Genomic DNA, 21,155 nt, shown 5'->3' on the forward strand with positions numbered 1-21,155 from the left:
ACATCCAGTCTTTTTTTTAAACACATCCAGGGATGGTGACTCTAGCACTTCCCTGGGCAGGCCATTCCAGTACTTTATCACTCTTTCTGTAAGAAAAGAACCCTGTAACAAAATTGTAAGGTAGTCCTTCCTCCAAATGACTCCTCCTATCCATTCTACGACGGCTGTGTGGCTCCAGGTGCAAATCTGGTCCCAAGCTCACCAGTACAAATTATATTCCTGCAGAAGCTTAAAAGATAGTTGGTTGTACACCAGGTCTTTGGGCGCTGCTACAAACAGAGCACTCATGTGATAAAGTTTGCTGAGCAGCTCCCTTCAAGCAAAACAATCCCCATCCACCTACAACAGCATTCACGCTTGCTGGTTCCTCCAGCTATTGCAGAGCAAGACAGAGGTCTAACAGCTACTTCAGATTAATAAAAACACAGCGGTATATAATGCTCACAAACCACACAGACAATTCCCAACAAAAAAGTATACTCCACAGCCACAAACATGCACACATGTCACTCCTCCAACAACATAGCTTAATGCCTGTCAGAAGAGCAGTGCACTGCAAACAGAAAAACTAGAAGTGGAAAAAGAACTAGCATCCAGAGGAGCTCAGCAGAGCTTATACAAACTGCAGGTTTGCCAGCCCAATTCTGACATGTGCTGTTCAACATTAACATACTGTATGTCAACATCATGTGATGCATATCACTTCAGACATGTAGCACTTGCAGCTGGAAAGAATGTAATTTACTAATTTATCAGAAGTAAAACAATACAGGTTGTAGTAAAAAGTATAGGAGATATATATCTCATTCATCTGAGGACCACAGTGTAAGCTTCAATCAATAACATTTCTTCGCCACAGTTTTAAATTGAATTGAATCAAATGTCACTGAAAAGTTTCAAAAAAATACCCACTGAAATGAAGGCTCCCTCACTATTATAAATCAAAGTGATTATGTTAATGCACCTGCCTATTGGGACTGATCTAAGATTGTAGATCTGTTCTTTCAATTAAGGGGATCCTGCATTCCTTATTTCTATATCCACTTACCTTTTCTGTTCTCATATACTAATATCAATATGCAGCATGGGAATTATTCACATTAATATAAGTATAATCTAGGTCTTCTGAAATGCATTTATATTTATAGAAAAATGATGCTTTGAGATTTTTAGAACTAATTAGCGTGAGGCAGTAAGTTTAAATTAATTGTTCTTCCTATAAGATCTGACTGTTTCAGTAAACCAGTCCAGGATGTCTTCCAAGTAGTTTATTAGGGTTTTTTTTTAATCCTTTGCTGAAAAATGAAATACACCCACAAAAAATGTATGGGAAAATGTCTCATGTATAAGCTAAATACTGCATCTTTTAGGTCAAATACCTGGAAAATGAAGTGTAATATGTGAAGTATACTTGGATTTGTTTAGAAAAAGCAGCCTTAAGTTAGTTTAATTATTATTTTTTCTCCCTAGTACAACTGACTTCTACAAATCCTACTCCTATATTTAAGTTGCAAATGTTTCCAAATATCCTCTTACATTATTTATGCAGAGTGTGATCAACAACGCACTAATTATAAAGCTTGTTTCCTGAAAATTCAAGGGCAGCCCGCACAACTGCACCTTGGAAAGAAATTTCGGTGAGCTCCATGATCCTCATCTGGTGCTGACCTCCACTTTAAACTGAAAACACCCTAGAAACTTGCAAAGACTTACTGTATGCGATGCATTACTGTGTATGTGGTAGTTATGTGATTATGAATCTCCCACAAAGAAAAACAAACAAAGGGCATTTGTCAACAGAGGGGAACGGGAAGAGGGGGATGAGGGAAGCTGCCAGAACGGACAGTCTGCCGAATACTTATTCCAAGAATATTGCACAAGCTCAACTAAAATGCATATGTAATGACAGGCAGCTGAAAATTTCATAATTGCTCATTATGCAACTGTACCTCAGGCGCTTTAAGCAAATACTGAAGAAATAATACATGGGAAAACCTGGCTTGCCACATATTATTTTAAAGGAGAATTAGGAAACTATACACGTGGGCTTTTGCTTCTCTCTCTGCTGGAACCCTGTAATCCTTATTAATCTGCTGTTTGTTCCTGGAAAGTAACTTTTCTCTGTCAGTAAAAACCAAAGTTCAGTTGGATTAATCCATGCCCTTCACTTGTAGCTGAAGCCGCGCGGACAAACACATGATTTTGACAGATGCAACTCAAAATTTGCTATTTTCTACTTGCCATACTCCTTGTCAAAGTAATTAAAAAAAAAAAAAAAAAGCAAACTTAAAACCTGGGAACAATGTTACCACAGGGTGCCAAATTTGCAGCGAAAGCCCCGTAGGCTCCTGTCACGCAAAATTTTGACAAGCCTTGCCAAGTGGTTTCTTCAGGATGCAAACTGCTTGCAAAGCGACCGGGCCCTTTGTGTCGCAGCTGAATGCTGCAGACGGGAAGGTTAGCAAAGGGGTTTTGACAGGAAAGGGTAACTGCTGTTTTCACCCCGTGAAGTTCTCCACGCACACATAAAACACGGTCCCCTGGCACAGGGTGGTGCTTGGTGTACCCTCAACAGCTCTGCAGAAGTTATTTTCTGACCGAGGAAGAGCACACTCAAAAGTAATGTCACAGTGTGTTACCAGAACTGAACAAAACCACCCCTGAAACCAACCAACCAACCAACCCACTCAGGGGCATCCACAGGACATTTCAAACCCGAGGTCCAGCAAAAACATGACAGATGCCTTCAGCCTATCAAATTTCCAAGCTGTACAAAGTTCATTCACTGTTGAAGAACTTTAAATTCAAACAGGCCTTCGCAGTGAGAGTAAGATGACTCCCCGCAGAACTAAAATACCAGAAACCAGAGCAGAATACCAAGCAGAGATACACACAAATACGCACAAGCCATATTCGCTCTTGTGTTTGGTTCTATGTAGAAGGCAGCTGAAGGCATGCCACGTGATGAAAGCAATTCTCAATTACCATCTAATAGCAATTTGGTACCCCATCTTCAGCACAAACAAGGCAGCACCTTCTTTGCCCTCTGCAGTAGAATGCAGCTGCTGAGTGCAACTTTCTGAACTGTGTAGGGACAAAATACTTGGTTGAAGACTTCTTTCTTCAGGAGCACTCAGCATAAATCTGAACATCGTTTAAGAAGCAGCAAGAACTCCCTCCTTGCAGTGTAGCAAAAGACTAAACCACCCAAACCATCATCAGCTTTTTTTTTTTTTTCCTTTTGCTATCCAATGAGCTACAAAATAGTTAAAGCTTACTATCCACCATCCCATTTATGCTGGGTTTAGATTATAATAGAAAGTAAATTTACCCAGTAACATGCTTCAAGGTAGTTTTAGATGTCTATTGGGAAAAAAAGAAAAATCCCAACACTCAGCTGGGTCAACTGAACTACAAAATAGAAATATGTATCCTCGACTTGAAAGTGTGCTGATTTTTGTTTCTGACAAGCTGTGGATGGAACATACATACAACAAACATATCTACAGAACAAATCACTGAGACACAGTGGCTGCTACTAAAATGGCATGTTCTTGGCAACAAGACACACGGACAGGAAAATGAGTTTATGCCGAATGACTCCAGCAGCAAGTGAAACTGGAAATGCCCCACCTCAAACGACATACAGTGAGGTTTTGTGCATATTAGGGCCAGCAGAGTAGCACAACAGAAAGACTAAGCAAATCAAAGGCCCTTACATTGGTTTCTCTGGTTTTGCTAGACTTTGATGTCAAACCAAACACAGGATTGCTGGATTTGCTGCCTGACAGCAAAGTGAGACAGACTGAACAGATTGCTTAACCCCATGAAACACAAGGCATAAGTTTTGCCCCAGCTATAAAAGGTGGCATCTGGAATGTTCCCTGTCCTGCAAGCTGAAAGGTAAGGGGAGACAGGATCTCTCCAGCAGTCAAACTCAGTATTAGCTACTGCCAAACACTGAAGTTAAATCTCTGGACCTAGCAGACAGTTTAGTCTCCTCTCTTCCGGATGGCAAAATCTTTAGAAAGCAGTCATTCCTCAAAATCTATTTATCTAAATTATTTATCAAAAAAAACGTTGCACATGCACATTAAAACTCAATTGATTTCACAGGCCATGACCAAGGTAGAAATTTCCCTCCTCACATTCAGGGGCAGACTGCCTGTATTGTTTTCAAAGCAGTAGGTACATTAAAAATTACTTCTTGTACACAAATCTGGACACCACATAATCATTAACATACTGAAATAATGGCTTTCCAGGGCCTCCATATCCACTGGTTCCTGTACATGAAACTCCTTGCACTGTCTTTTGCATCCAGCAATTTCAGATAGCAGTTCCAAGCACCACAGACAAGCCAAAACATCTTTTAAACAAATTTTACCTGAGTGTCCCAATTTGTTGCAAAAGCCTCAGGTAAAACCTGAGATTTCAAGCAATCAAATTATACTTGGAGCAATGTAGACATAACAAACATACAATTTCTTGCAGAAATTTTCTGAACCACATGAATGTACTTCCTTTCTTCTCAAATATGTTTTGTTATGCTAAATATCATTTTAATATTAATGAAACAACAGACTCCTCCAAAAATGGGTAAATGTACCCAAGACAAAGCTGCATATGAGAACTGCACAGTTTTCTACAAATGCACCCAAGTATGGCTCTGTTACTCACCTCAATTTTATCTGTTTTTGCATCTCCCCAGTAAAGCTTGTTTTTTTCAAGATCCAGTGCCAAGCCATTAGGCCACCCAAGGGATGTATTCACCAGAACTCGCCTTTCTGAGCCATCCAAATAAGCACATTCTATCTTTGGACTTTCACCCCAGTCAGTCCAATACATGTAGCTGTAAAAAAAAAAAAAAAAAAGAGGGGGAACAGTTAATGCACGCAACAGGCAAGACAAGAGTTAAGGTCTGTGTTGCTTTCGAAAGAATTTGCTTTCTGCTTCCCCAACAGCAGCAAACAAGCCAACTCAAACTGTAATCAGCAAAGATAATATAAAGTTTGAGCAGTAAATAAATTAAACTACTGAAAATATGCAGTGGCCCAATTCTTTCATAGTTAGGATAACACTGAAGATGCAGAGAAAAGAAAATTCAACTAAACACCCAATGTACAGATTCATTGAAGAACACTATATTTAGAAGACACCTTTTATGTACACAGTTACTAAAGGGATGATTCAAGGGAAAACCAGCCATTGCCTGAGTATCTGACAAACGGTACACGTCACCCTGCAATTTGCACATTTTCAGTTTCAGACCTACCACAGGGCTCTCACTAAACACAAAACTTACCCCATTACAGGATTGAGCACTATGGCTCGAGGTTCATCTAGGTTTTCTGAGATAAGTATCTTCCTTGACGTCCCATTCAGCCGGGTCACCTCGATGCGGTCTGTGCCAGTATCAGTCCAGTAGAGGTTCCTGGCCACCCAATCCACAGCAATCCCATCTGGATGGTTGATCTCCGTGGTCACCAGAGTCTGGGCTCCAGAGCCATCAAGATAGGCGCGGCGGATTGCCCGGACATCATCATCAGTCCAGTAGATGTAGCCTTCCACAGGGTCATAGTCAATGGCGATTGCGTGTCTGATGTTGTCTATCTGCAGAATAATGTCAGTGAAATCCGGCATGTCCAGGGAAATCCTCCTCAAGTCAGTTCTTCTAGCGAGCAGCAAGACTTCCTCAGCGCCTGGGGAGAAAAGCATTCACAGCATCATTTCCATTGCTACTGATGTGAAGACTTCAGTAGAGCACAGCAGGCTGTGAACTGCTACTGTCGCTGCAACAGAAAGAGATTTCCTTAAATAAGGACATCAAGCCTCCATAAAAATATAGACTTGCTTATATTTTAGATGACAATTTCTCCCAGCGTCCTAAACTAATACAGATCTGTCTCAAGAATCTAAAAAAAAAAAAAATAAAAAAAAATAAAAAAAAATAAAAAAAAAAAAAAAAAAAAACCAAAAAAACAACAATTTGGTGGGTGCAGGTTCAAATATTTCATCACATTATAGAGACTTGCTCAGCCAAATGTCTCACTAGCTCTATCAGTGCACTAGACAAGTTTTCACACACGGCCTACGCAATAAATGACAGGGGCTAACAAAAGACTGGAGTATTTTGTAAACAAATTCCATTAATCATTTACTCCAGACAGTCCAACAAGAAAACAAGTCACAACCACAGCAAGTATTTATCATTTGGCCCAAGTTGATGCAAAACAATTTTAAGGCAACAGGATTGTTGCTCTTTTCTCTCCTCTATTCTTTCTCCCCACTGCAAAGTTTTCCTGCTTGTGGAAAGGGTGCCAAACAACTTGGAGTACATTTCAAGGACAAATGGCATCTTCAGTGTTGTCTGTCACTGAAGTGGCAGCTTCTTTTATTAGTGCAAAAAAGAGGACAGACAGCAAACATGCAGTTGCCTAATAAAGTTTCCCCACATCCACCCATGTATGCTTCAGTACAAAAAGAGAAGTATGTGGGGTGTTTCCTATTTCTGTTACCAAGCTGATGCTGTGTATTTTGACACTGACGAGGAAATGTTATTGTTTAGCAACACTCCAAAACTGGAAACCTGAATAAAAGTCATATGCTGTATTTCATCCAGACCAGCAAACACCACAAGGAGGTGGCAATTTCCAGATCCTCCCAGCAGCTGAGATTCAATGAAAATGGCCAACATGGGGACATATCTTTTGACCCACTAAGAATAACAGAAATTCAAATCCTCCTGAAAATATTCTCCTAGAAATATTTCACACCTAGACATTCTTATGTAGTTCTGGAGACACAGAAGTTGAATTTAGTGTACAACACAACCAAATTCACATTCACTGTTGGTGCTGGATTTGGGGTTGAGTTTGGAAATCACGGTTTAGCCTCCACATATCATCTCAGAAGCTCTGAAAAGAAATAGTGCACAGGGCACAAGTGTATAATGACAGAAAGAATCTAAAAGAGCAGCATTTTAAGCACTTTGAACTACCTCAAGCCATCACAACTCTTGGATGAAGCAGTGCTGCTCTCCTCCTTGCCATGGGCTGCTTGTCCTCACTTCTCTATCACCCATTCTCACATGGAAGCACAGCCTGGCCTTGTACTATGGCTGCGTACCGCAAACCACGCCAGAGAGCTGATCCAAACAAAAACTAACCCAGCGGAAATAAAGCCATCGGCCTGAGTTAACAACCAGGCCTGCAGAGCCCCACAAACACTTGTGCTGGCACAGCGAGGGGCTCCAGCAAGAACGCTTCTCCCAGTCAGCATCAGCTGACAAGGTCTGCAAAGGACAGCATCACCTTGAGGGAAGGCTTGGGTAAAAGGAGAGGAACAACTCAGAGCTCAAAAACCCCCTGGAGAAAAAGGAGGAATGAAAGTCCATGCACTCATGGCAGCAAAGCAAGAGAGACGCAGCAACTGCAGCAGAATTAAATAGCTCACGCAACGAAGTTTCACGTCTAGTTTCTATGTTTCTGAAATATTTCACTATGGGAGTCAAAATAAAAACTGTTTAGCGCAAGTTAAGTAAAAATTCAGGCCTCAAAACTCAACATGGAAAGGGGGACGTAACCGGTCATCTAAGTGTTGTGCAAACACAGAGGGGTTTTAAATTATCCATTTAAAAAGACAGATGAGATGTCGGAGCTGCTTTTTATTCAAGGGAGCACACCTGGAGCACACGGCACTCTGTCTCAGGGAGGATGATGAGCGAGTCAAGACTTCATGGGTTAGGATTAGAGAACTGACCAGTCAGGGTGACACTGTTGTGGGTGTTTGTTACAAGACACCAGACCAGGAGCAGCGAGTGCATGAGGTCTTTTCCAGGCAGCTGGAAGGAGCATCACAGTCACAGGCCCCGGCTCTTACTTCAGCCACCCCCATCTCTCCCGGAGGAACAACGCAGCTGAGCGCACACAGCACACGAGGCTCCTGCACAGCACTGATGACAACCTTCTAACACAGGTGCTGGAGAGGCCAGTGAGGAAAGATGTGCTGCTGGACCTTGTGCTAGCTAACAGCAAAGAGCTGGCTGGGATGTGAATGCTGGGGGCAGCCTTGGCTGCAGCGACCAGGACATGGTGCAGCACAGGATCCTGCAGTGAAGAAACGGGGTCCTGAGTAGGGTCCTGAAGAGATAACTGATCTCTTCAGGCACCTTCTTGAAACAATCTCATGGGAACATGCCCGAGAGGGAAGAGGGGTCCCAGAGAGGTGGTTAATACTCAAGGAACAGCATGGCAGCTGTTTGTACACCAAGAGCACTCAAGTTTATATCCATCTTAACTTCTGAATTTCTACTGTATCAGTGTGTCTGCCATCATAACCTTAATATTTAAGTACAAGCACTGTGAAGCAGAGGACCATCAAATACATGCCTAGCAAGCGATAACACAGCAATTACCAATATTACATGTATTTCTACGATAACCAACATTACAAGCCTCATTGCATGGGAACAAACAGATAAGAATCAAATGCATGTGTTGCTAATATGTTTTGCCTCTTCACACAAGGGATTGCAGGTTCACCCTGGTTCACTGCAAACAAGTTCCGAGGAAGGAACCATCAGTCTAAGGCCAAGATTATGTCTAGAAATGCTGACTAGACAAAGGGCTGAAAGATACTGTTAACACCCCCTAAAAACCACAAGTAGTACCAAAACAGCCTTCACTTTTTCACAGCAGCAATAATTAGATTTCTCTCATCCAGTTCTGTGATAGGTTCACTTCTGCATAAAACCAAGTATGTATTTGCAGGCAAAGTACTATTTTGACCAGGAACAGGACAGCCCAGACACCTTGAATCAAGTACATGACTAGAATCTTCTTGCAAATACCAAAAGAAACAATTTGTTTTGGACATATTCAGCTGCTCTGACCTTTTCTCCAAGCAAACACACTACTGCAGATATATTCCCAAGCCCAGGTCTGTCCCATGGACATATATGGCTAAAAATAAACAGGAAGAAGAAAACTTCTCCCTACTGACCTAGGAACAAAAAGAAAATCTTCAGCTGACAACTGGGACATTTTGTTGGTAGTTGAATGGGATGCCTCTTGGCAATTTCTTCTATTTTCTAACATACCCTAACTGAGGCTTGTGGGGAAAAAGAATTAATAAGGGGAATGAAGTACCTGGCCAATTCTGTGGGGATGCTTAAAATTAAGTGAAACCTTACACGAAAAGACTCTTGACAGGCATGCACCTACATCCTTGAACATTAAAAACACGTCAACAGAGAAAATGTTACCGCAGCATGTATCACTACGCTACACCCCCCCCCACTCGAAAGTCTGTAATAGATTGTTATCCTGATAATTTTTGATAGGTGCAAAATATCCTGTCTTTTATTACAACACAGTTTAAAATTACAGTTGGTTATAACTGTATTTGACTCGATTAACAAATTTCTGCTAGAGAGAAAGAGTTGGCAGCAGGCTCTGAGCACATCACCAAGAGATGAGAACTTGATGCTGGCTCTCTCTAAAAACCTGGACAAACACGCTTGTCTGGCTCATTAGTTTTATCTGTATCATGGAGGTATTTTGATTATTAATGTTGGTAGGAATGTTTTCAAGGCTGCAGAAGTGTTGTGCTGTGACTTGCCCAGAGTTATCCTAGATACCCTAGAATCTGTTTAACACATTACAGCCAGCTATTTACCTAGTGCTAAAGTGCTATAACATATATTTAATTAACTTCATCTTCAAAAACCTCTCTCACTGCTGTCACTTCTCGAACCACATGATCAAGAGATTCCCAATGGAACTGCTAACTGTTACAACATGGTCATTTATAACACCACACAATGAACAAAAGTCTTTTTGGAGGGGAGTGGGAAATGCAAGCTATTCCAACATCACAATTGCAGCAACCAAACACTTCAGCAAAAGTTTATGATAAGTTTTATATGCAAATCATAAATAGGAAACCAGAAGAAACTAAATCAATCTAAAATTTCCATTTAGAAAATATTTTAAAATATCCAAATTCAATTTGTTTTACTTTTTCAACTGGTTTAAATTTTGAACTGCTTATTTTTCTCTATTCGGCCCAAGCTTTCTGCAGACCTTCAAGAGAAATTTTCAGTAGACCTAATAACCGTAAGAGCTGATGAGCTGTTCTGGTTGACACACAATCACAGAGAGGTTTGGGGAAGGGGCCTCGAAGCTCACCTAATTCCATCCCCTCTGTCATAGGCAGGGATGCCACCCCAGAGATCCGGTCCCACACAACCTGGCCTTGAACTCTTCCAGGGATGGAGCATCAGAACAATATCTGAGTTTACCAAAAAACCAAATAAGAAGACTCTATACTCTATTTGCAATTAATAAATGCTAGAGAAACAGGTTAGGAGACCTTTCTTTTTGGGTTTTTTTGTTTTGTTTTTGTTTTGTTTTGTTTTTTGACACTTACACAAGATGTTTTCCTGCCATACCCAGAAATCAGTATTTTTAATACCTACGCTAGGATATATATCATGCTTGCTTTGATTTGGTTGGTTTGTGCTTTTGTTATTAAAAATTCATGCTTCACTGCTGGAAATGGCAACTGTATTCTATCTGCAAAATTAACTGCAATCAGAGCTGACAGCGGCAAAACAGGCCATCTCAGCAGCTTGACAAGACCCTTTTTCATTCTCCCCTTGGCCCACTTCACATTTGACAAGTAACAAGACATCTATAACACAGTAACAAATGCTCCAATTTATTCACCCAACCGAAACATGTGGACTGCAGTGGCTGCCTCTGTTAATCTTTGCCAGAAAAGGCCATGCTATTCCTTTCCCATTTGCCTGTCTGCTAATTAGGCTAGAACAACGACCTATTGTAGGACTCATCCCCCAGTTTTATGTATATGCATGAGCACGCACCTGCATGTACAGACTGAGCCCCGTGACAAACAACTCTGGAAATCTCCATACTTGTGGGGAGAAAATCAGATACACCGTAAAAACAGGAAAGATTTTAGCTCCTCTCCAAAGAACAAAACGCTAAGTGCTTTTTGAAGAGAGTGTGTTAGAAGCACTTTGACTGCAGGCAACTCCTTTACAAAGTGTTTGAGCACAGCGACCTCAGCACTCTTGAAAAATGAGAAAGATTTATCAAAAAAGCGAGAGATTTTATTGGTTGCTGCAATACAGTGAATTACCCAGCAAAGTGTATGGCAAAAGGGGGCCAGAGTATAGTTCTGGGAGAAAACATGGAGTGTATGAATACTGGTAACACTGCCAAGCTGCGTAATAAACTTTCCAATATTCAAAACAACTACCACACCTTGCACAAGGGTTTAACATTAGTCACTCTTCACACCAAAAGAAAAACGATGTAATGAAACTGACTGGATTTAAATCAACAGAACTCTGTAAAGCCCCCTTCTTGTTCCTCAACCTCCCCAGAAAACAGTAATATTTAAGGAGTTGAAGCAAACTTTAGCAGTACCTAGAAGTGAATGGAAAATCTTTTTATACATTCTCCTTGGTTACCTTACTAGAGCCAGTTGCAACATGAACAGCACTATGCATTCCAGTTCAGGCCTTTATTTATCTTTCCGTCTGAGAGGAAGACAGGACTGCTGCTTCTCTCTGTGCGCCAGTGGTGGGCTGTGAAAGGCTGGCCATGTACTCTCCACCTGGACACTGCAAGTCAAAACCAAGGACTGCATGCAGTGGGAGTGTGCAACCAGCAAAATAGAAACAGGAAAAGTTTCTTTGAAAGAATGTTTTGAGTGGCCACATTCAGACAGGACTTGATTTAATTGAAAGGTAAGTAAGCATAAGGAAAACTAACAATTGTGACAAAGAAAGGAAATACCAGAGCACTTACGTAACTCATAAATTACATCATATCTGTCTGCGTGTTACAGTGAAAAGCTATTGTCTCCTGTTTCTTCCACTATCATAGCAGCAGACTTCTAACTTTGCCTGGACCAGAAAAAACACCTATAAATCAGAGTTTTGACACATTCACACAGCCACCAAAATGAAATCCCACAAATGGAATATTAGTTAAACTGCACAGCTGATAAGATCATTAGCACAAAGCAGCTGACTGGGACAAAAGTAATGTTTCTTTCAGAAAAACCTGCTGCAAGACAGATAACACAGTCACCCTGCTCTACTTTAGGATGGAGCTTCTGTGAGGCACGTTCAGTTTCACACACTTGTGAGCACCAAGGTCTGAGAAGCTACTACTGACAGAGTAGATAACTCTTAGGAAGATTTACTCAAAACAGCATTAATGGAAGTCATAACTGCATTGGTATTAAGCAGTGCCAAAGGTCAGCACAGCCATCTGGCTACTGCTGTACCAAGCAAAGAAGCTGCCCTTACACACAGGTTTCATCCAAAGACTTCAAAGCACTTGAACAACTAAGTTTTACCCAGCCCTGGGGTCTCTCTATTCTCTGTGTGCTATAAGGAAAGAGAAGAGAAAGTTGGAAATGTTAAGTGGTAAATCTGATTATTACCCTACGGATATCATACTCCCGGCTTCTACTCTTTATTAACAACAACAACAACAAAAATTAACATCCCTTTGCATAGAATTCTTAACAGCTCATGGCAAGCCATAGGAAAAAGGATGGGCCAAGAAAAAGTCTGTCAGAATTCCCTACTGCTAGAAAAAGGATAGGCTTTGGATTGTGGTGTCTCCTCACAAAGCAAGGTTTTAAAGTTTACGTGTACCTGCTCTCTGCTGGAGAGACACAATCCCACTGGCTCAGAGTAAGGAACCACTGACTTTAGAACTGACATCCATTTTACCACCTTGTTTATGTTGAACAGAGTTTTTGCAGTAACACCTCAACTGCACAGAGACAAGAATCAAAAATTCATTACAACTCAACAAGATACATAATTAATATACTTTAAAAGCGAACAGAAATACAGTAGGTTTTCTACAATCCCACTTCTATTGACTTCTAATTGCAGATGTTTCCCATTCAGCAAGAGGCCTTGAACATATTAAGTTTTCTCTGCACTGCTGTCACCCTTTACACAAACAGAAATAAATACACCCAACAAGCCCTCTCTGAGGCTGAAAACTGTACAATGCTTTGAAATTTAAGCATTATTTATTATGTGCCAAGTCTGATGGAGCCCCAGAAAATTCAACTTTGAGCTGACACAATCAAGAGAAAAGCAAAACAGCAAAACAAAACAAACAAAAAAAGATACAAACAGCTGCAAATTAGGTTTTGCAAATCTAGGGTGAGTCTCAATCTCACACTGAGGCAGTAAAAGGGAGACTTGGCCACCCAATGTCGGAAGAAGCAGTCAAGCCACAGCAGCTTAGGCAGTTATCACTGGGTCTTAGTGACTCTGCCTGTATATGCTCCCAGAAAATAGTGAATGCAGGATAACAAAGTCTACATGTAAACCTTTTCAGTGCAGACCCAGGGTGTGGTTCTTTTGCAGCATAAAACCAGACTCAATCCAGAGACTCAACAGAGCTGAAAAGGGAGAGCGTCGCTATTTCCTTTATATGCACACACCAAAAAAAAAAAAAAAAAAAACCAACCAAAAAAAACACCCACCAAAACAAAAAACCCCTAACCACAAAAATAAGCTCTAACTAGACAGTGTTTCAGAGTTCTGGAAAGTAGTCATCAATTTGAAACATGCACCAGCAAAGCTTGAAAAGAAAGTTTCATTCACCATAGCCCAGGAAAACCACCAACAACAGAGCTAGATGATGTGGCAGACCTTCAAGAATGCTCCTCACTCCCTCCAGGTTTGTTTCTTATGGCATGTTTCTAATGGCTTTTATCCAGTGAAATTATAAATAAGGCTATTTCCATATGAGGCTATTTCATTTTGTCACTACACAAAGTAGTCCCCATTGAGAAGCATAAAAATTGCTATGAATAGAATATAATGTAATATTTTCATATAAATCAAATAAACTCATCAACATAACACACTAAAAAAAGCAAGGGAAAAACAGACTCAGAACAAAGATCTACACACAAATGAAAGGAGAAAAAAACCACTCACAAAATGGAGTAGAACAAGAAGAGAATTCCCAGAGGCTCAGTTACCCATCACTGAATAGTTTTCAATTACAAACTTGCAGTTTCAACAATTTTTGGATAAGCCAAGGAAGTACAATACACCTTTGGGAGTACAATAGGGAGAGAGGGAGTGAAGAAAAAGTCTTCCAGCTCCTGGATAACATCTCCCTACAGCCGTCAAACACCAGGCACAAGACAGAAGACACCTAAGAAATCAAAGCATCTTGCAACCAAAAGCCCATGGTTTTTGGCTGTTGCATTTCAATCACAAAGCTGTCAACAGGGAGAGACAGATGTCAAGGTTCTAGGAAATAAGATAAAATACAGATTTCTTTTTGCTTTTTTATCTCATGACAAACAGATGAGGACATGAGTGCTGCTTCCCAATACAGCTCCAAATCAATACTAGAATGTATTCAGTTTATCTACTGATACACCAGGTTTCTCTTCCAGCATCTTTCAAGTGCTAGGATACTCTGGACAGTTATTCACACAGTGCCAGCAGAACCTTTATCAGGTACTTGAAAGAACTGATTCTACAGCAGTTATCCCAAATAACAAATATCTCCCTGACCCTTCTCAGAAAGGCTATTCTTCTCAAATTAGTGGATGACCTACTTAATCAGAAAGTCTGGATTAATCCATAATGTTCCTCTTTTTTTGTCAGAAGACATGGTAGCAAAGAAACCTTCTCTGGTGGTTATATGGCATGAGGTAAGTACTTCACCATGAAGGTATTTGTCTGCCAGCTTGTCTTGCTTGGAGGCTTAGTTGCTGTAATAAATTCATGACTGCTCACCAAGGAACCACAAACAAAACTTTTAAAACATATGAAGTGCACGAAAAAATACACAGGTAATGACATGAAAGTGCCTTAGCATTTCTTCCTTCAGTACTCTTCTATCTACAGCATATAAAAAAACCACTTTATGCCCTGCAGTATCAGCCAGCAGGTTCCAAAAACACTGTTTGCTATTTCGCAATGTGCAGAACGGCAAAGAGAAACAAGACGCTGGGAGTAGTAGCCAACCCTGATCAACTGCCACAATAACAGGATCAAGGATAGAAAAAGGCTAGCTGACTCTTCAAACACCCAAAGCAAGTACCTCCTCTTCCAGTTACGAAAACATGGGGGCTTTTTCCTGGTTTTCATTTGGGAGAACAGAATTTCCTCATTTATTTGAGAAACTGCTGCTGTCACACCTTCCTGGAAGAAACACGACAACTTCTAACAGCACACAAGACCAAGTCACAGTCTCCCATTTCCGAGCAAAGAACAGAACACTTGCCTTCCACTGGAGAAATGCCTCTGGTGAACTGAGGTCAATGAACCATGTCTCAAATGGCCACTTACATTCTGAGATAGCATGGACAATATTATTGCTAAAAGCAGCTGGCTAGTTACATCTAGACTGAGATACCTAAAAGGAACCAGATTTCTACAAAGTACCTATCAACTGAGGTACATTTGAGGAGCAGAGGCAGAAGAAGGATTCTCCTTGTTACCACTTTAAAAACAACCAAAACTCCTGCCACTGAATATATATAAAGGTTCTAAAAATGAGTAACTTTTTTCATTTGACTCGTGTTATGCTTAAAGCTCAACATACAGCAGTGGTTCTCATGCTGGCTTTAAGGAATGCTCATGCTGATGCACAGCAAGAGTTTAATTTCCACATCTCAAGCAGTGTAAACCCCTTCTTGTGTAAGGGTAGATTTGCTGTGCTAAAGAAGCCATTAAGCTAATTGTGAATTCAGGTACCTGTCTCACTGTCAAACCTGCTAGCCACCTCAGCATTAAGGCAAGTCACTAGCAGGAGTCGATGCAATCTCGGGTATTTATCCCTAACATATTTTTGCACAGCCTTTAGAAAAAGAACCCCTCATAGGAGCAATCCTTTACCAAGCATTGCATGGCTAACATCAGCTCATAAATCTGTCCCCCTGTAGACAGGCATTTACTTTTTCTGAGTTCAGTAATAATATCTGTGTATGCAGAAGCTGAAGTACCTTAACAATACGGTTGCTTTTGCAGCCAAATTCTTTGTCCTCAGCTATGGCAGAGGCTCGTTTATGTTTTTATAGCCCTTCCCAGAGACAGTTTTGCTTGGTCTACTCAGTCATAGAATATCTCAAGTTGTAAAGGACTATTGAGTCCAACTGCCTGCTCTTTCCAGGACCACCTAAAAGTAAACCCTATGACCAAGCACATTGTCCAGATCCCTTCTGACTTAGATCTATACTGAGCCAATGCCTAGTGTATGACAGGAACATACTCCAGTTGGCACTGCCCTTATTTCCAGGCAACACTCCTTTGTGCAAGCTTCAAAATATCAACAGCATTTCTCCAAAACTATGGCAAGCTTGGATATCACATTTGTCATCTCCCCTTCGCATGGCACGCAAATACACTTGGATCTCAACCACCTTTATGCCTTCTTAGCAAGATGCCTCTCACATGGCTTCCAAACACAAGAGAGGCAACAGAATCATGACCTTTCCCAACACAAATGGAAAGAATAAATCAGAGCAAAATTAAATCTCCAAGAGATTCCAGTGCCATAGAAAGGCTTGGCTTGTTTTGGTTTGTGTTTTTATGTGGAAGCAGGTAAAAAAAGATTCCTCTTAGCAGAGACTTAAATTTGGTTAAAGAGGAATTTAAATACATAAAATGGATCAAGCATTAATGATATCCAGGCCACATCAAATTGCTGAAATGAATTTGCATAATGAGTAAAGTAAAATTCTGTAGCATTAACTGAAATTTTTTATCTATATACTGCAGCAAGCATTACATATTTAATGAGAAGCAAAACAAAATTCTGAAATATATCTATTTTTTTAAAATCGTGGGTACAGAGCTTCCAGAAGCTGCATGCATCTGGACTAATTCTGACACTGTATAGCTCTGAGTGTCCCTGCTGAAGTCAAAAAAACATAAAATAAAAAAGAGCATTAGCTGAAGTCCAGTTTATCCATCCTACCTATTACAGCTTCATAGCCACGGAGCCAAGCTAGTAAAGACTTGGGAGAGCAAGGTGCATAATATTGAAAATATTTTTCAGATATCAGCCCTGTATAATAGGTTTTAAAATGCTATCCCAACTAATTCTAGTTCATATACTTTAAATAACACAACTAACTTGATACTATGATATCAGAAAATTATGTGCAATGAGATTAAGAACCTTTGGGAATGCCACACTGACAGGCAGAGGGAATTTAGGAAGTCAGAGTGACCACTTACAGGAAATATATCCACTTAGAAAAAAGATGAGGCTTTTGACATTCCTTTAGAAGGCCTGCAGTGATAGCTGTATGCCATTGACACTGAACACAGCAGAAAGAAATTACATATTTTCCAGAAACGTAAGAGAAACATGCTGCTGAATGCTGTTTACAAAAACCAACTCAATTTTGGAAGGATGCACACACATAGCTGCTGTACAAGAGACTGGGATCAGTTATCTGGCAAGATACACAGCAAACATCTAGACTTCCCTGAATGTCATTAAACTGAACCACATGGTCAAGTCACAGAAGGAAGGAAAAAGCAGGGGGAGTCATCCAATATTTTGAGACTGCAGCTTCGCCCAGCAAAGCAAAACAAACCTGCTCCACAAAAGTAGGACAGAGTGCAAAGATCCAGCTCCATTTTATCTGGAAACCTTCATTTTTAAGTGGTACAAATTACACCAAAGGTGCACCAGAGCTGGTGTGAGAAACAGATAAATTCATGTCATTCACTGTGTACTGAGGAAAGTGAGAAGCATGAGGAAGGTCAATCTGCTCAAAAGAGGCAACAGGTATCACGTGAAATCTCTGCCCTACAAGGTAAAAAATGGAGCAAATCATCTACTGCTGGAGACAAGACAGTACCCATTAATACATTTGTGTCTCACAACACTTCAAACCACCACTGGCACAACAACAGAACTCACTAAATACTAGGAAGGGAACCCCAGGAGAGGAGAAAGAACAGCTTCTTCAAAGACATTGCACACAGACAGAAGACTCAGGAATCAAAATACTTCTGTTCACAAAGAAAATAAATGTGATCCTCAAGCAATGAAATAACGGAAAACTTCAGGATAGTCCTAAATCAGCAAAATTACTAAGAGAAGGTCCCCAAGCTTGTGAAAATTCCACCCTTTTGCTCTGCTTTTAACTGGCCTATTTGCTGGTAGAATTACACAACCCTTCTAAATGACTGCTACCAAATTTTGGTTCCTTCCTGAAACATTCATGCTATTGCTCAAGTCAGCTTAGGAAAGGCTTTCAAACAAATGAACAAAATAAACAAAAAACCAAACCAAACACAAATCAAGAAAACTACCTAGTCTAAGAACTGAAGCTCCATTTGGAGACAGGAAATTTCACTAGTCAGTTATTGTCGAAATTTGCAGGGTGTTACTACCGAGTAGGCCACTCTCCACAGGCACAACTAGAATCATCAGACTGATAAATCATCAGCCTTTACAAACTGTGACTTCATTATCTTCTATGCCAGCAAGATTAGCTTCAGACACCTATCTAAAATCATGTGTTTGACACATCCAACAAGACAGTAGTGGTCCAACACAACCTCCTAAGTAATTCCAAAGACCAGAGCTTGAATGTCCACTTTGCTAAAAGTACATGGTCAGGAGCAGCTGATTTACTTTCCGAATTTGTAACTCCCTTGCTTGTTGGGAACTTGAAGGAGGTTGCAGAACATTTTCAAGCCAACAGAGGAAAACAGACTTAGCACCACAGGTCTGCAAAACAAAAAATTTACCTGCACAAAACACGTACACATTCCCAGAGGAGAACATATACTTGATGCCAGCTGCTAGCTATCTATCTATCCATCCATCTATCCATCTAATAGCCATTATTAGTGATGGATATTTACTGTAAAGGTAGGTTTGTTTATTTATTCAGAGCAACTCTTTAGAACCAGAAAGAAAGCAAGAATGAATCAACACCAAAAGCTAAAACGACGGGAAAATTAATTTTTATTTTAACGCAGACACAATACTTAAGGTTCCATTCAGCATATCAATGATTAGTTTAGTCAAAGTATAAAAATCCAGAGTTTCAGAGTTTCATTACATACAGATGTAATTCAGCAAGGCAAATACTGGCACAGCCTGTCCTTGAATTCATATTTTTTGTTAATTACTAGGCCTTTACCATTTGTAAAAGCTACAGAGTGCTCTCATCTGAACACTGCCAATGTAAGTATATTTCAATATTCAAGAGAGCTAAAATTCAATATTCGAGAGAGCTACCTAAGCACCCCAGGGCTTTTCTGCTCAAGAATTGTTTCTGACAGATACATACAGTAACATTATATAGTTATATCTGAACCATTAAACTCCCCATGTGGACTGGGATTTTGAGAACAGAATGCTTTTTCTTTCTGCAGATAAACCCGCAGCAGCTCTTGTGTGATTCACTTAACAGCCTGAAGTCAAAGAAGCTCATGTGCCCAAGTGACTCTGCACTTTTGCACCTCTGCCCAAGCCAACAGGGAACAAAATGAAGAGGTGGTCAACACCCATGGATCTGCAGCTCCTGCTACAACATCACTACAAAGTGCTCGTGTGGGGAACAAAAAGTCAGTTCCTTGCAACCAAGGAGTTAATTAGTAAGATGGGAAAGAGAAGCACATGGATGTTGGCATAAAGCAGACAGGGCAACAAAAGACGTGGAGCTTGGGAAAGAAATAATCCATAAAACTGAATCAAAAAGCCACATTCTTATGCAAAACCAGATTTCCTGTTCTCATCCCACTTTTTTGCCCTCCTTTGACAGAAAACCCTTGGCAGACTGTCTGACTTGACAATGGAAAGGTGAAAGCACAGTATAAGCAGTCGGTTCTGCTTGTGCTATCTGCCAAAGTGCCAAAAGCAGGGTGAACTTCATTCCTGCTACCACAAACATGAGGTCAATATGAACGTCTAAAAAGGTTGTCCTGAGCATTCAGCGAGGTTTTCTTAAAAGCAGTGAAAGGGGAACTTGCCAAAGCTGGAAGGAATGAAGGAAAAAGTCTCTTAGCAGCTGCAAAACTACCTTATAAGCCTTTCAATTACAGCAGGATGAGCTAATAAAGCCAGCCCTTAAACCCTAGAGATTCAGTGTTAAATTGTGCTTCTAGTTCTCAAATGAAAGGCATCTCTTATGCTTGCTGTAGTAAACAGAGGAAACGAGCCCCATCAGAAAACGACTAAATTATTCAAGTAGACTCGAAAGCGCACTGGAGACCAGCAGTAGAGTCAGCAGTATACTCTCCAAAACCTTGCCTCCTAGTGTCCTACCACCCTCTCAGTGTTAGCTGCCTGCTTTTCTAAGATGAATCTTTAAAAGAGATTTCTCAATCAATGAAAAAAACCAAGTTTTCAAAGTATACCACAAGGCTCATTCAACCTGTGGATACAAAATATGCATTTATTTACACTTTCTAATTAAAGGATATATTCCAGCTATTGTTCTCTAAACAGCCTTTTATCGGCAACACACCAGCCTCTCCTACTTCTCAGGGACATGGACAACTCTCCTAGAACAGTATTTTCTCACTTATCTCAACAACTCAGCCAGCACTGATTTATCATAGATCTCTTCTGGACAATGAATGGGAGGGAGCAGAAGTTTCTCCATTGTCCAAATGGAAAAATGTCCTACATTAACTTACTTCTGAAAAAAAAATCCTTCAGCAATGGGTTGCATATACTACTTCATTCTTACAGAGAACTGGCAACCCTAAATACAGACAAAATTCTCTGATTTCTACTACGAGGGATTACTTTAGTTGATAAAAATCACTGTCTTTGGTAGCTGGGTGGGAATTTTGGATGCAAAATGACATTTTAGTGTATCAGGCAGCTCCTCTCAATCACTTCTTCAAGGATCAGCACTGAAGCAGTGAACCCAAACCACACCAACACTGTGACTGCAGAAAAAAGCCAAGTTCCTACCTGCTTTGCACGTCCTGCCATCATCTTCCAGCTGCACACCAGTGGGACAGGCACAGCTGTAGAAGGGGTCCCTTGGAGACAGCAGGCACAGATGGGAGCAACCACCGTTGTTTTCTTCACATGGAGTGTGAACTTCAAGAAACAAAACAGATTTGTTCTAATTGTTCT

The 21,155-nt window shown here is 40.5% G+C and overlaps 1 protein-coding gene across 1 annotated transcript in view; it reads right to left on the minus strand.

Annotated features, from left to right (window-relative positions):
* LRP5 (LDL receptor related protein 5) overlaps positions 1 to 21,155 on the minus strand; it is a 133,436-nt gene that overhangs the window by 61,409 nt on the left and 50,872 nt on the right. The window contains exons 5-7 of the mRNA XM_040066760.2: positions 20,988 to 21,119; positions 5,306 to 5,702; positions 4,681 to 4,852 (exon numbers count right to left, since the gene is read on the minus strand). Coding sequence (XP_039922694.1) covers positions 4,681 to 4,852; positions 5,306 to 5,702; positions 20,988 to 21,119 — 701 coding nt within the window. The remainder of the gene's footprint in view (positions 1 to 4,680; positions 4,853 to 5,305; positions 5,703 to 20,987; positions 21,120 to 21,155) is intronic.

The sequence above is a fragment of the Hirundo rustica genome, chromosome 6 (assembly GCF_015227805.2).
Source record: "Hirundo rustica isolate bHirRus1 chromosome 6, bHirRus1.pri.v3, whole genome shotgun sequence".
Lineage (NCBI taxonomy): Eukaryota > Metazoa > Chordata > Aves > Passeriformes > Hirundinidae > Hirundo > Hirundo rustica.